This window comes from Lacerta agilis, chromosome 3 (assembly GCF_009819535.1).
Source record: "Lacerta agilis isolate rLacAgi1 chromosome 3, rLacAgi1.pri, whole genome shotgun sequence".
Taxonomy (NCBI): domain Eukaryota; kingdom Metazoa; phylum Chordata; class Lepidosauria; order Squamata; family Lacertidae; genus Lacerta; species Lacerta agilis.
This window is the reverse complement of record NC_046314.1, coordinates 94,178,969-94,194,351: the sequence shown is the minus strand read 5'-3', so window position 1 is coordinate 94,194,351 and position 15,383 is coordinate 94,178,969. Positions and strand designations below refer to the sequence as shown.

General features: G+C 41.8%; 1 protein-coding gene across 1 annotated transcript; it reads left to right on the top strand.

Moving 5' to 3' along the window:
* Positions 1-2,683: 2,683 nt before the first annotated feature.
* Positions 2,684-14,697, top strand: FLVCR1 (FLVCR heme transporter 1). Its single transcript, XM_033144797.1, has 10 exons — positions 2,684-3,444; positions 4,416-4,560; positions 5,770-5,910; positions 6,671-6,738; positions 7,650-7,753; positions 9,500-9,610; positions 9,875-9,980; positions 11,971-12,082; positions 12,970-13,034; positions 14,161-14,697. The coding sequence occupies exons 1-10, from the start codon at positions 2,743-2,745 to the stop codon at positions 14,233-14,235; spliced, it is 1,629 nt and encodes a 542-aa protein (XP_033000688.1). The 5' UTR covers positions 2,684-2,742; the 3' UTR covers positions 14,236-14,697.
* The last annotated feature ends 686 nt before the right edge of the window (positions 14,698-15,383 follow it).

The following is a 15,383-nucleotide window of genomic DNA, read 5'->3' as shown; positions in this document are numbered from 1 at the left end:
TTTTTATGATACAGTGGAATATAAATATTTATAAATAAACAAATCATGACTAAATTAGCAATAAGGCTTCTGTTTGCCTGTCCAACCTTGTTGTCTTAAAAAAATTTTTTTTGGCAAGGAAGAGGGCTTTGTAGTTGCTGCAAAGGCTCTAGATCTTGCATTGATAAGAGTGTGAGGTTTCTCTGAACCTAGTGATATACAATAAAACAAGGACAAACTAGATAAGATACTATTTTACCTTCCAACTCTCTGCATAGTATCCCCTCTATGCCAGTGTGGTGTAGTGGTTAAGAGTGGTAGACTCATAATCTGGTGAACTGGGTTCGCGTCTCCGCTCCTCCACATGCAGCTGCTGGGTAACCTTGGGCTAGTCACACTTCTTTGAAGTCTCTGAGCCCCACTCACCTCACAGAGTGTTTGTTGTGGGGGAGGAAGGGAAAGGAGAATGTTAGCAGCTTTGAGACTCCTTAAGGGGAATGATAAAGCGGGATATCAAATCCAAACTCCTCCTCCTCCTCTTCTTCTTCTCTAGGGCAACATGTAGCTTTAGAGAATTGATTTAGGTCAGGCATGGGTGGCATACGTTGTACTGTATATCTTGTGCACTGAACCATTTGGGTCCAGGAGACCTTAGGGACTGCCTGAGCCCTTATTGTTGTTGTTCAGTCGTTCAGTCGTGTCCGACTCTTCGTGACCCCATGGACCAGAGCACGCCAGGCACCCCTATCCTCCACTGCCTCCCGTGTGTCGTGGCGAAGGGGCTTGAATAACTTAGCGAAGCTATGAGCTATGCCATGCAGGGCCACCCAAGATGGACAGGTCATAGCGGAGAGTTTAGACTAAATGTGATCCACCTGGAGAAGGAACTGGCAAGCCACTCCAATATCCCTGCCAAGAAAACTCCATGGACAAAGACAACAGGCCTGAGCCCTTATAGATCAGCTCAATCACAGAGTTCATCTGGAGGAGGACTGTTATTCCCGCCACCATGTTGCAGAGGCGTGACTGGCCTCAGTTTAGTGTCGCTGGTCCTATGCTGTAGTGTAGAATGTACTACCAGCAGATATTCAGCAGGCATCCTCACTTCTCAACATCTCTTGAAGACATTTTATGCCCTTTGCAGCTGTTTAACACCTTACTGAGTACCCAGTCATGTTAACGATGGTTTTGTACAGCTTTTGATGGGTTTTTATATTACTGCCCTGATATTTAATGGAGAAGGGTTAGAGATACCCCCTACACTCAAATGCCTGAGCCGTGATCTTAAGCAAGGGTGTTTCTAGCCAAGAGAAGAAAAAGCCAGAAAATGCAGTCACAGATCTCTCACATCATGTTTAATCTGGCCCTTCTGAACCTGTGTTTCCCTGCGCCTAAAATGACACACTTTCTGTCTCTTTCCTCCATCCACCCATCCTGGGGGAACCACTGCAGTGCAAATGCACAGTTCACACAGTACCTACCCCATCGCAATAAAAAAAAGAATGAGTCATCTCTTGTGGACATTTTAATTTTGTTTTTGTTTTTGGATCCGTCTTACTACACCCTCTGATTTCCAGGAGCTGCCCGGGTGTCTCTGTAGCATCCTTCTTTTGTCACTACATGCAAGGCATGAATGGGTGCATGAAGAATGGCAAGGGTGGGTGCGTGGGGGAAGAAACCTCTCTTCCGTCGGACGAAGGCCTGAGGGTTGAGAAAGGCAAGGATCCCAGCAATCCCCGCGGGGAGGGGTTAGTAGAGAGCTCCACGTGGCCCCCAGTGACATGGAAGAGCAGCATCCCCCCTTCTCTAGAAGGGGATGGATGGAGTCTGGGCGGATGGATGGAGTCTGGGCCAAGCCCCGCCCCTTTCCTCCGAGCCCGGCCGTCCCATTGGCTGCGGAAGCGCCTTCGGCGTATCTGCCGAGCGGGGGGGGGGGGAAGTGCCGTGTGCGCATGCGGGAGCCGGCCGCGAGTTGCTAGAGGGGCGTAAAGCGTTACGGAGCGAGGATGGGCGCCGCGTCCGTTGCTTAGCCCTCCTGGTCCTTCCGTGCTGGCGGGCGGGGTGGCAGCGGCGGGGAAACAGCGAGAGGCCCCCGTGACAGAAGAGGGCTGCTGGGTGGGAAAGGACTTGGGCGAAGGAGCGAGCGAGTGTGCTGGGCAGGGACGTGTGCGCGCTCGTGCAAATCCTCTTTTGCGTCGGAGGCTGGGAAGGGGAGCGAACCTGAGGCAGGACAGGTGGGGGGGCGACCTTGACGTGTGAGGCGGGGGGGGCAATAGAGGCAATAAAAGGGGCTAGTCCCTTGGAGGGCGGGGAATAATCTTGCCAGTGTCTGGGATAGGAGTGTGTTGTGTGTTTTGTGTGCGTGATCTGTATCTGTGGGTCAAAGGATAGTAGTTTTGGGGGTGTATCTGTATTTGGGGGGTGTCTGTGGGGCAAAGGATAGGAGAGAGTGTTTGGGGGTGTGAGTCTGGGGCAAAGGATAGGAGTTTTGGGGGTGTATCTGTTTTTGGGGGGTGTCTGTGGGGCAAAGGATAGGAGAGAGTGTTTGGGGGTGTGAGTCTGGGGCAAAGGATAGGAGTTTTGGGGGTGTATCTGTATTTGGGGGGGTGTCTGTGGGGCAAAGGATAGGAGAGAGTGTTTGGGGTGTGTGTGACTGAGGGGAGGGGCTTTCTGGGTGTGCAAGGCACTGGGGAGGCCTCCAGTGCGTGACCTGTGGGTGTGTTCAGGGGAGCCGGCTTGAAGGGGACGGACCCAGGCTTGAGGATGGGTGGGGATGGTGCTGACATGTCGGAGGCAGGGGAAGGCGGAGAGGAGGGAGAGGGTGGGGAGATTGTGGAGGTAGCCTTGATGCCTCCCCAGCACCAGAACGGGTGCCTCCCTGGCAGGGAGATAGAAAGGAGCAGCAGCAGCACGGCACCTCTGGTGTTGGTGAGTGATGTGGAGATTGGACCAGCCGCTGCATTGTCCGAGGAGCTCCCTGAGGCAGAAGCCATGCTCCCTGCTTCCACATCGGGAGTGAAGCTGATCCCTCGGCTGTCCAAGCGCAGGCTGGTAGTGCTGGTCATCTTCAGCTTGTACTCGCTGGTGAACGCCTTCCAGTGGATCCAGTACAGTATACTGACCAGTGTCTTCACCCGTTATTACAACGTCTCCAACTCTCAAATAGACTGGCTGTCCATGAGCTATATGGTGACGTACATCCCCCTGATCTTCCCTGCCACTTGGCTGCTGGACACTCGGGGGCTTCGCATCACCGCCTTGCTGGGATCTGGACTCAACTGCCTGGGGGCCTGGATTAAGTGTACCAGCGTCCAACCAAACCTGTATGTGGTCACGTTGGTGGCTCAGATTGTGTGCTCCATAGCCCAGGTCTTTATTCTGGGGCTGCCCTCCCGCATTGCCTCTGTCTGGTTTGGGCCCAAGGAAGTGTCCACTGCTTGTGCTGTAGCTGTTCTGGGCAACCAGGTAAGAGGATGTAGAATGGAAGATGCTTGGGACAGGGGTGTGTCAGGGAGAGATGCTCATCCGGAGAATATCTGGAAAATCATGCATTTGTACGGGAGGAGGGAATCTTAAATGGAAAGGGCTAGAATTTTTGTGATGAGGATGGGGTGGGAAGGCCTAGCAGTGTATTTTGTTTGTGCCGTGTAATTAGTTGCAGGTTGATGACAGGAAAAGCCCTGTCTGTAGTGGCGTTTCAAAGCAGCTTCATCCATGGAGAATGATATTTCAATATAATTGTAACTTAAAACATTTCTCCATGAGCTGTGAAAGACTTTGAAACTAAAGGCAGTAGCAGTCTCATTTCCATTAGTCTGCCTACCACCCCAATAATTGTATCCTGTGCAGCTTAATGTAGCAATGTTCTGAATTATACAAAGATAAAACATTGTAAAAGCAGACAACTGCTTTTCAATTTTAAAAGGCTGATGACTACAAAGCTTCCATGTTTGCCTATAGCATTTCTGAACTAAAGGCATGAAGTATTTCTGTAATGCTTTTGTAGTTAAACCATGTGCTTCAGTTAATTCTGCTGGCAGAGGGTGGTAAAGAAATTCAGCTGTACACTTCCAATGATTGCCGTATCAATAAAATGGAGACACTGGTATATTTCAAGATAAGAAATTTCAGCCAATGCCTTGATTGTTACCAATATTCAGAGAAAGGCAGCATCTTACAGAAATGCTAATATACAATAGCGCTATAGGAAACATACCGATAGAAATAGGATCACACAATTTCTCTGTTGCCACTGATAAATGCCTTGCATTTTAATTCAATAATAATGGGCTATTTAAACACTATTAAGTATAGATAAATCCACCAGGACCTGTTCTCCTTCAGGTTAATGAAGGAACACTTTGGTTTCAAACATTATTTTTTACTTGCATGTTATATGCATGTTTCGATTGCCTTGCTTTGCTTTTTCTTTACAGCTAGGCACAGCGATTGGCTTCTTATTGCCACCAGTTTTAGTTCCAAACACAGCTGATGACATGGACCTCATGGGACAAAACATCCGAATTATGTTCTATGGTACGGCAGCAGTATCCACATTCCTTTTTATACTAACAGCAGTGGGTAAGTAAAACATCTCTGAAGAGAGCTTTCAAATAAGCAAATCCAAGTCAGTCAAAGGATATATATATCATAGATGAGGCTATGCTTGACAAAACATTCCAATCCATTAAAAAAAAAATTTAAATTGGAAAACAGTTAAAATAGCAACAGAGTAAATATTTTCACAGTACATAAAAAATACTGTTTGGAATGCTTTTTGCCTAGTTACGAAATTATTACCTGATTCCATTAACCACCTCCCCGTCCCCAAAACACATTCCTACAAGTTTTGCCTTCATGGCTATAGCTGCTTCACCATTTTCCTTTCTAGGGTTCCCTGCAGATAAAAAAAGTGTAGCTTGACTTACCTTTTTCGCTTAACTCCAGGAATAGGAAGGAAGAAAATTCCAAAGTTTATGTTGGGCTACCGGTCAATTCATTTTGTACCAGGTATTTGAAAGTATCTGCAGTGGGAATCTTGCCACATTCTACTTGTGAAAACCAACAACCTGGACGTATTTCTCTTTTTTGGGGGGGGGGCGGGTGTCCGTTTCTCAGAAATAGGGCATAGATAAAGGGGACAATTCAGACAAAAGGAGTTTGAACTGAAAAGGAATAGAAGCAAGTAAATCAAAGCTCTTCTTAAAAGAGAACAAGTTCAATGCCGTAGTTAGAAATGAGAACTGGGGGAAACTGATAAAATGTTACACTAACTGAGAGCCTGGAGCAACATCTTAGCAACTCCAATAGGGAGAAAAGTATACATTTTGGATGCAATGGAAATAAACAGTTGCACTACTTGACAGTGAAGGAAATCTTGAGAAGAAGCATAAAGAACAGGTTGAACTTGAGGGGAGGAATGAATCAAATAACCTGCTAGTTGGGAAAACCCTGCTGCCTGTCTTGAAGCATGCTCTCTTTCTCTTTGTCAGATAAGTGTGTGTGTGTGTGTGTGTGTGTAGATCATTTTTCCTGAACCTGGTGCCCCCTATACTGGACTGCCAATCCTGTCATGCCTAACCATTGGCCAGGCTGGCTGGGGCTGATGGGAGTTGTAGTCCAACAACATCTGGAGGGGGCCAGGTTGGGAAAGGCTGGATTAGATAAATGATAGGAAAGCTACACCCTGTGACCTCATCCTCATCTCATGATTTGCATGGAGCTAATTACTATTTTGAATAACAATAGCTAGCTTGCAAAACTTTCATGTCTGCATCACCTTCTTCCTAGTGTTTAAGGAAAAACCTAAATATCCCCCAAGTCAGTCTCAGGCTGTTCTCCTGGATGTCTCGCCTGATGATTACTCCTACAAGCAATCAATGATCAACCTGTTCAGAAATGTTCCTTTTGTTCTTTTGTTGGTCAGTTATGGTGAGTATTTTTGACATCTTTTTTCATGTGTCTTGTATAACGTGGTTGCCGTAACACCACACCCACCCAATGTACCTTACTATAGATTCATATATTAGGGGGTAAATATTTTAAGCTACTATGTATTTTTTATTTTAAAATAAATCAATAAAATCTAACCATTATCAACTTTAAATGATAAAAATGGATGACAAGAAGCAGATGACAATTTAACAATGTCTTTATACAGTTTATTCAGTTATTCAACAATGATTTTCTGAATTTAAAATTTTTCTGTACAATCAGTTCCATTTAGAGTCTATTCATATTGCTGAATACTTAGGTAGTATTTTCCTTAACTATTCCAAAAAAGTTAGTCGATCGATTCACAAATCTTTTAAAAAACTTTTGTAAAGTCAACACCACATGTGTACAAATTATATTTAGCCTACATGTGGTAGCAAAGATTTATTGTTCGATATAAAATACTTCTTTGAAAGTTCAGTAGAATTTTGTGTCATTCTTACTTTAAACTGGTGTTTTGTTTCGCTTTTCATGTACTCAAATAAAGTTTACATGTCTAATCAGATTATGGCCTTATACAGATTAAGTAACTATGCTATGTTTGTGATAAACAAAAACAATATGAAGTGATAGGACTGGTTTTTGTTAGCCTTCAGATACCAATGATTCAAGTTTTCTCCTTTTAAAAAATAAAAATTAATTTTGCTTGATTTCATTTCAGTAACCATACCAGTACTTTAAACATTTCTCATTGCAGGGATTATGACTGGGGCATTTTATTCAGTCTCAACTCTACTAAACCAAATGATAATAACTCACTATGAGGCAAGTTTCTCTAGAATGTCTGTTGATTAATTTATTCTCTTAAAGAATTTCATGTCATGCTTGTTTCGGTTATCACTTTCAAATTAGGGTTGAGAGGGTTGTTTTGCTCAGGGCTGGAACAGATCTGACCTAAGAAAACGATGATTATATGTGTGTGTCATGCCTTGATGCAGTTTCCTGGCTGCAAACTAAGGGATAGTGCAATAGCACATATGAAGAAGGTAGAATCTTTGTGATATTCGTAGCCACAAAAGAGGGGATTGAGCTTCTTGGGAAAGTCTTAAAGAGTAACATGTAGTTCATCGTCTGGCCTCTGAACACATCTCCCAAATCTGCTGTAATTTTAAATACTTGAGTATAACATGCTTGTTCCCTTTGTGATTTTTTTAATGTTGCTTGGCTTCTACACATTTTAAAATCACTGTGCTTATAAGCAAGTAGCCTGATTTCAATGCTGTCATGGGATCTGTTAGAATTGGAAGCAATCAAAAACTTTAAAACTACAAAGTGAAAAGTATGGTTGTGCAGTACATTGGGAGGCTACCTCCTGTTACCAACATTTGTTTCATTGATTTGAGTACACTGAAATGTTTTTATGTCTGGATTAACCCATCTGTGAAAAGCTCTAGCACAGGCTTCCTCATCCTCGGCCCTCCAGATGTTTTTGGCCTACAACTCCCATGATCCCTAGCTAGCAGGACCCGTGGTCAGGGATGATGGGAATTGTAGTCTCAAAACATCTGGAGGGCCGGGGTTGAGGAAGCCTGCTCTAGCAATTATTATTTTTTACACTTAGCTACAGCAGTGATATTTATTTAGATTTTGGCTTTTCTAATAAGTTTGTGTGCACATATTCACTGTAATGAAGTGGGCGTCACTTATAGATACTTACACAACAATGTTATTCCAAGGGAGAAGAAGTGAATGCAGGAAGGATTGGCCTGACTCTTGTGGTAGCTGGAATGGTGGGTTCAGTTATTTGTGGCTTATGGCTGGATCACACCAAAACATACAAGTAAGTGTGCGAGTGGCAAACCATAGAGTAAGGCTTACTTTACCATAATTATGGGGTGAATGGTATGGATTTAGTTATTTTGGAACATAATGAATTTTGGAGCTTCAACTGATGCTGATCTTAAGTTGGCCTACATATGGTAGCTGCTGTGTTTTTATTCCTTCGTGACTCAACATGTTTTAAATATGCGTGGGTTGGGATTTTTGTTTAATTTTTTTACAAAAATAAAATCTCTAGTGCTGTCTTCACCCAAGTAAATGGATACTACAAAAGCTATCTGGAACTTCCCACCATTAGAGAATGGAAAATTAGCAAATAACCTGCTTCCCCATTACTTTCTGAGGCCCTCGCTCATATCTCCCTGTTGCTTCAGTGGTGGGCAGCAGCTTTGTGAGAAAGCCTGTGGTTGAAGTGCGGTCCAGAGAATGGTAAAGAGAATATTAAGTGAAATATTTCAAATTCCTATGGGCCCCCTATTTTGTTTACTGAATTATTTGTTGGGAACTAATGATGATGTTAAATGATAAGGAAAGGTGTACTGAAGCAATAAGTAAGCGGAACTCAGTAACTCAGCATATAAAGGGAGCTTGGAATGCCAGGAGGTAGGGTAGATTATGTGCTACAGGACAATTTTAAGCTTTGAATAGCGGCATGCAAGTTAACTTTTAAGGTACAAAAATATTTTTTACTTGGTGCAACCCAAGCTGATCAACATTTGCATGTGGGCTTGTAGTCAATGTGTTTTTGGTGTGACTTGTAGCTAACATCTTTTCTCTATTAAGCTTCTCTTTTGAATGGTTTAAATATCATAAATTTCATGCTAATAATCTAAAGTGTGTCAGCCCCTTCCAAGAGGGACTTGCCAGACTTCTGTCTGTCTCTCTCTGTGTGTGTATATATAAATTTATATACTGCCCTATACCCAGATGTCTCAGGGCAGTTCACAGAAAAGATCACAGTATATAAAATCAAAATAAGAACAATAACCCAATAACACCCCCTGAAAAAGAGCCACATTTTAAAAGGGTATAGGACAGGCATAAGCAAACTTGGTCTTCCAGATGTTTTGGGACTACAACTCCCATCATCTCTGACCACTGGTCCTGCTGGGGATGATGGGAGTTGTAGTCCCAAAACATCTGGAGGGCCAAGTTTACCTATGCCTGGTATAGGATGTCAAGCAGAGGCCTGGTTAAAAAGGAACGTTTTTGCCTGGTGCCTAAAAGTATATAATGAAGGTGCCAGGTGAACTTCCCTGGGGAGAGCATTCCACAGATGGGGAGCCACTGCAGAGAAGGCCTGTTCTCCTGTTGCCACCCTCTGGACCTCTCAAGGAGGAGGCACATGAAGGAGGGCCTCAGAAGGTGATCTCAGGGTAGGTCCAGGTGACAGGTTAAGAGAGCTGTTTGTGATGGCATTCATTTCTGTAGATAATCAGTTGTGCCTAGGCCCTGTCTAACTATACTGCATTCCTGCATTGTTAATATTATTGGTGTTTATTGTGGTTTTTATTGTCTGTATCCTGAGAGATGGGAAGGTACGTTTAAAATATTTTGACCAAGTAGCATAAGACTGTGACAGCCTGTTCTGAGACAAAGCAGGGAAGTGACAGATTGTCACTGAAATGTAGTGCTGTGCATGTGTGTTTGAACTGCAAAGTAGCTTGGTTTAAACTGTAGCAAAAAGAATAATACTGATGTGATCTGAACTTGACAGCATTGTGTTTTCTTCTTACTCTGTTTACAGGCAGACTACATTAGTTGTGTACATCCTCTCATTTGTTGGGATGGTTGTATTTACATTCACCTTGGACTGTGGACACCTTGTAGTTGTGTTTGTGACTGGCGGAGTGCTCGGGTATGGATCCACAGATTAATAAAATATACTGATGTATTACAATGCAGGTTAAATTAAATCCCTTAGCTGTTATTGATCTAAGCCACACAGTGGACTTGAGTTATTTAAACCAACTGATTTCACTGGGTCTAATAACTTTTTGTTTAAAAGAGTTGTGAGCTTTCCTGTGCCCGTATGTATTTCCTGTGGATGAATAATAGCTGCTTTTCCCACACGGTCTTCATAACAACTGTTGCTCATTTGAACTTTGGGTTTCTATGGCAGCTTCTTCATGACTGGTTACCTCCCCCTTGGCTTTGAATTTGCTGTGGAAATTACATACCCTGAGTCAGAAGGCACCTCATCAGGGCTTCTGAATGCTTCAGCGCAGGTAACAACGGGATGTTTTGTAAAACTAATCTGCTCCAATAATTAATGCTCTGTTTTGAGTTCTGGCAGCTCTCTGTTTTGTAATCAGGCGTGATAGATCTACTTATGCAGAACTTTATGGATGCATGATGCAGTAGCTGGTATTTAAAGTGCTTTCAAAAATTGTGGCACCTTCCCTGAAAGGTTGTATCAGGCTCAGTGATACACCGAGTCTGCAGTGTTCCTGCTGAAAACATTGTGTGTTGCATGAGCACAGTATGGTGCCATTTAGAAATGCTAATGTGTGATAGCAGTGGAAGGTGCCTTATACCAAATGAGATCATTGGTTCCCCTCACCCAGTGTTGTCCACACTGACTGGCAGCAGAGTTTCAGGCAAGGGATATTTCCATTCCTATCTTGTGATGGCAGGGACTGAATATTGTACCTTCCACTTGGCAAAGCAGATGTTCTGCCACTGACTTGCAGCCCTCCCCCATTTTATTCTAGTTTCCCTGTCCTCATGTCCCTGCCTTTTCTACTTGGGAGTGCAAGGTGGCTGTTTACTCAGCAAGCCACCTTCCCATCAGGGTCGTGGGAGGATTGTAGGACCCCCCCCCTCCTGCACCTTGCACAGTTGCACAGATCTGCAGGGATGAAAGAAGCTCTGGGCTCCCTTTTGTACAGGGAGACTATTCCATGCTCATCTCTGAGAGTGTTGGGTAAATTAAAAACCCACAAATGTGGACTGGAAGAGAAAACAATTGACAAAGATCAGTGGACAGCTAATGTGGTAATTGATAGTATAGCTAGTATATATACATTGTCTATAGATAGCATACCTAGAGAATGCAGAAGTGAAACACTCTACCCCCAGGTGGTACAGTGGGCTAGTGCATCTGACTGTTAACCAGAAGCTTGGTGATTTGAGCTCACACAAAACAAATAAGGTACCGTGAAAATCCCTGAAACGAGGGGGAATGGACTTTAATAATTATGTAAAAAGTAAGGCTAAGCGCATGAAGTGAATACAGGAAAAAACTAAAGAACTAAACACGACCTTAACGGGATGCCGGCTACAAACCTCGTTTCACTGAACTATTCAGTTTCCTCAGAAGGAAATAAGATATTTAAATGACTAAGGTTCAAGCGCAAAAAATAGCAGTAATATAGGGTTGAAAACACGACTGTAAAAGTTCTAGTACTGCATTTACCAAGAAGGTTTGAAAGCCTAACTGGTTAAGGCCTCAAGAGTAAAGATTCTGATACTGTATTTACAAAAAAGGTTAGAAAACCTAGATTGCACAAATTCAAAACGAGCTATGTAAATTTTTAAACAGAGCCCGACTTAAAGGAAGCGAGCAGTAATATAGGGTCGAAAACTCGACTGAAACAGTTCTAATACTGCATTTACAAAGAAGGTTAAAAAACCTAAATGGCAAATTTTGAACAAAGCTTTAAACAATGCCCAACTTAAAGGAAGCAAATGCAGTAATAATAGGTTGAGGACTTAACTGAAAACTTCCAACACTGTCTTTACAAAAGCGTTTGAAAACCTAGAAAGCACAGATTTAAAAAAAAATCAAACTAAACTATTTTAAATAATGAACAAACTCAAGAAAAGGGCTGAATCACTCCCATGGTCTGTATGTTACTGCTTTCATAAAATCAATAACAGGCAAGGCAGGCAGCCCTTGCCCTTAGGCTTACACTCTAAAAGACACAACCCAACATGCAATATGTGAAAAAGAAAGAAAAGCAAACTAGGGCACCAGTTTGTAGGAATACAAAATTCTTAGTGACCAGCTCAAGTGAAAACCATCCAAAAGTGAAGAAAAATTTAGCTAGTCTCTCAGCAGAGCTGATGACCTTGCCCTGTTTCCTATCTCTCCCTCTGCTGCAACACAACCACTGTGAACAAACACCATGCAGGTTTTAACTGTGATAGTATTGTAGTGAAGATAACTCTTTATTGAGAAGCAATCTGAAATTCCTTCTTATGGTCTATTTACAGATATTTGGGATTATCTTTACGCTGATTCAAGGAAAGCTCACAACAGATTACAATCCCCGTGCAGGAAACATTTTCCTCTTTGTGTGGATGTTTATAGGTATCATTTTAACAGGTAACGAGTTGGCTTTCTTTCTCACATTAGTGTATAAGTGTATTTTCTTCTTACTGGAATAGTATGCAGTCCATCCCAAAGGCCTGATTCGTTCATATTTTATTTCTTTTTTATTAATTTGAAACATTTCTATCCTGACTTTCTATTAAACTTACCCAAAGTGTCTCACAACAAAAACAACATTAATAACAACGTATCATAAAAGCAGCCATATGACAAAAGTGTGCATGCACACTTCTTCAGATATGCACATGAAAGCTCATACCAAGAACAAACTTTGTTGGTCTCTAAGGTGCTACTGGAAGGATTTTTTTAATTTTTTATTTTGTTTTGACTATGGCAGACCAACACGGCTACCTATCTGTAACTGGTGTTTTAACGTATTTTTTATCTTTTGTTGGAAGCTGCCCAGAGTGGCTGGGGAAACCCAGCCAGATGGGCAGGGTAGAAATAATAAATTATTATTATATAAATTATTTTATGTTCTAGCTCCTCCTCTTCCCTGCCTGCAGCACATTAGTCTCCAGAAACATGACATTATTTATTTTTTTTAAATGAAAGCTGAGGTTTTCAGAGCGCTGAGTCCTGCACCGTTGTCAAATTTGACCCTCGTCAACATTTGATAAATGTGTTTCAGCAACCAGGGCTGTTAACTGCTGCATGTTTCAGCCTGGAACCTGTCTGAAAATTACTGTTGTAGACTGAGAAACAACAGCTAGGAATAAGGCAGGTATCATGTGGTCTGCAGAACAATCATGATGTTAGTCTATTGCTGGAAAGCCAATAGTCTCATAGCACCTTAAAGACCAACAGAATTTATCCTGCAAAAATATGCACTGCAGTGAACGTGCTGGTATTCATATGCTTCTTTTATTTCCTCCTTTTAGCTTTAATCAAATCAGATTTGCGAAGACACAGCGTGAATTCAGGGATAAGTGTTGACATTAAATCTGTAAGTAGTTTTAATCTTTTAATTTGCTGGCATAATCAACCACTAATACCTGGCACTTGGCATTAGACTGTTGAACACAATGTTGTTAGAGTTCTGGTTGCTTTGAGTAGCAGATTTCAAGTTCAGCTTGCCATTATTTAAAAGAGCTTTGTGGTTCTACTCTCCCCCCCCCCCCAAATGATAATTTTTTATTAGTTTTCAATTACAGTCCAATAATAGTCTTATTATAACAATAGCAATTTATAATTAATACTAGTCATTCAAATACCGAATTACATAATTTCGTTAAAGTGGCCCTCCCATGTGCCAGATTTGGTGGTTTGATGGTTTTCTTTTTTTCTGCGTTCCAAAATCTTAATTCGTTTCAATTACATTCCGGTCGTGATAATAATCCCGTATACAACAACTGCAATATTAATAACTTACATTTGTGTTGACAAATTGAATGATTTATAAAACTGCAAGTGAGGAACTCAAACTAAATCCTTGTTCTTCCTGTGTGTGGCAATTATTCTGTCCGTGGTGTTTCTGACACTGGTAGCTTATTGTCACAAGTTACTCAGAGGAAACAAGGAGTAGTAGCACTTCTTTCTTAATGGCCATGCTCTGATCCACCTACAAAAGAGAGCTGCATGGACTCGTCTCAGTAATATCTTAAAATCAAAGTAAAGTAATCAAAACATCATAGAACATTGCACACAAAAACAAGCAATCCAATAGCCTATCCCAAATCAGCTACAAGGCATGTAAAGTTAGAGAACTCTCAAACTTATTCAGCGAGAAAGCTCCAAAATATAAGGCCCTTCTGTCTTTGTGAGCTCACTTTGATACCCATTATCACTAGCTGAACCAGATACTAGAATTAATAATGCTGGTTTTAGGAGTTGGAATAATTAGTGGCCCAAGCAAGAGGTTTATTTGCTTTTTCCTTATATCTCCATTCTTCAGTAACTGGAAGTTGTAGAGGAGCCTGTCTTTCTAAGCCCATGACAGCCCCCCTACTCACGTTCTGTTCAAGCTAGTTTTCACTATTGATTTCTAAAATTGCGGTTATTTTAGCCTCAGAGCCCAGGCAACCCTGTCAAGAATGGATTGAATCAGCCATCAATTTTATTTTTTCTCACAGATGTCAGTTGACGGTCCCACAGAAGATGAACTGAGTAAAACTGCATCGAAAAGCCAGTCTGAATTAAACATTTAGGATGGAGGAGAGAAGTGCCAGAGACTCGTAATTTTCAAGTTAGACCAAGCTGAAGCAACTTGACAGATAGATAACAAGAACTGTCTCGAAGTAATGTTTTTGCAGTCATAATCAATGCAGTGCTGCTTATCTATGAACTCAAGATACACATACACTCTGCTGAAGGCACCTGCTAATTTTATGGCGACTTATTTATAGTGGGATCCTTAACTTTTATTTATTTTTTTAGTTGTGCAGTTTAAGATCCCCAGCAATCTGCCACTCCTTTGTGGAAGCTGTGCAGTTTCAGCAGAGACAAAAAAACTGCAATCCTAAACATACTGTGGGGTAAGCACCATTGAACAAATGCAGCAGGTCTTACTTCCAAGTTAGTATGCATAGTACTGTAATGTAACCTAGGGATGGGGGAACTGTGGCACTCCTAGATGCTGTTGGACTTCAACTTCCATTGCCCCTGACCAGTGGTCATACTGCCTAGGGCTACTGGGAATTGGGAGTCCAATGTAATTTTTTTTGGGGGGGGGCACAGGTCCTGATCTTTGCTGCAAAGGAACTTGAGCACTGTGGCAAGTACGAATAAGTTCTGATTAAAAGCTGCACAACTAATTAATCCACACATCTTTTATATGAAAGTGTGCTCTAAGATTAGCATGAATTAAAGGAGCATTTTAAAACTTTTTTTTTTATTGTAAATATATTGGAAATTTTAATCCGCCACTTCTATAGGAGGTGGCATTTCCTCCAGCACAACACGCAGTATACTTAATTCAGATTTTGAATGTGTTATACTGTAGTTTCTGTTCGCCATTTCTGTTGGCCTTGAAAGGATTATAGTTTATGGAACCTCTTGTGTTTAAATACAGATGTGGGAGCTTCATAAGCTCATACTTTCTGGAAATATTTTACATTCTGGTTTTTGTTTTTTGTTTTTTTTGAGAGTCTGGATTTCTGAGCTACAAAACCAGATCCTCATCTGTCCTGACTCTTTTCCCTTTGCATTTTGAAAATGCAGCTGTGTTTTTCTTAATGTTTGAATGGTTGAAAAAAAGCATTGCCAGACCGTACAAAGGCACATACTTGCAGCCATTCTTCATTTGTGTGTCTATATGTTTGTTAGTGAAAAGCAATGGGCAAATAAAAGTATTGCA

Bases quoted from the DNA above. Each gene is read 5' to 3' on its own strand.
- FLVCR1 (XM_033144797.1), top strand. From the start codon at position 2,743: ATGGGTGGGGATGGTGCTGACATGTCGGAGGCAGGGGAAGGCGGAGAG. The intron at 9,611-9,874 runs GTATGGATCCAC...TTTCTATGGCAG, and splicing joins GTGACTGGCGGAGTGCTCGG to CTTCTTCATGACTGGTTACC. The intron at 9,981-11,970 runs GTAACAACGGGA...GTCTATTTACAG, and splicing joins TTCTGAATGCTTCAGCGCAG to ATATTTGGGATTATCTTTAC.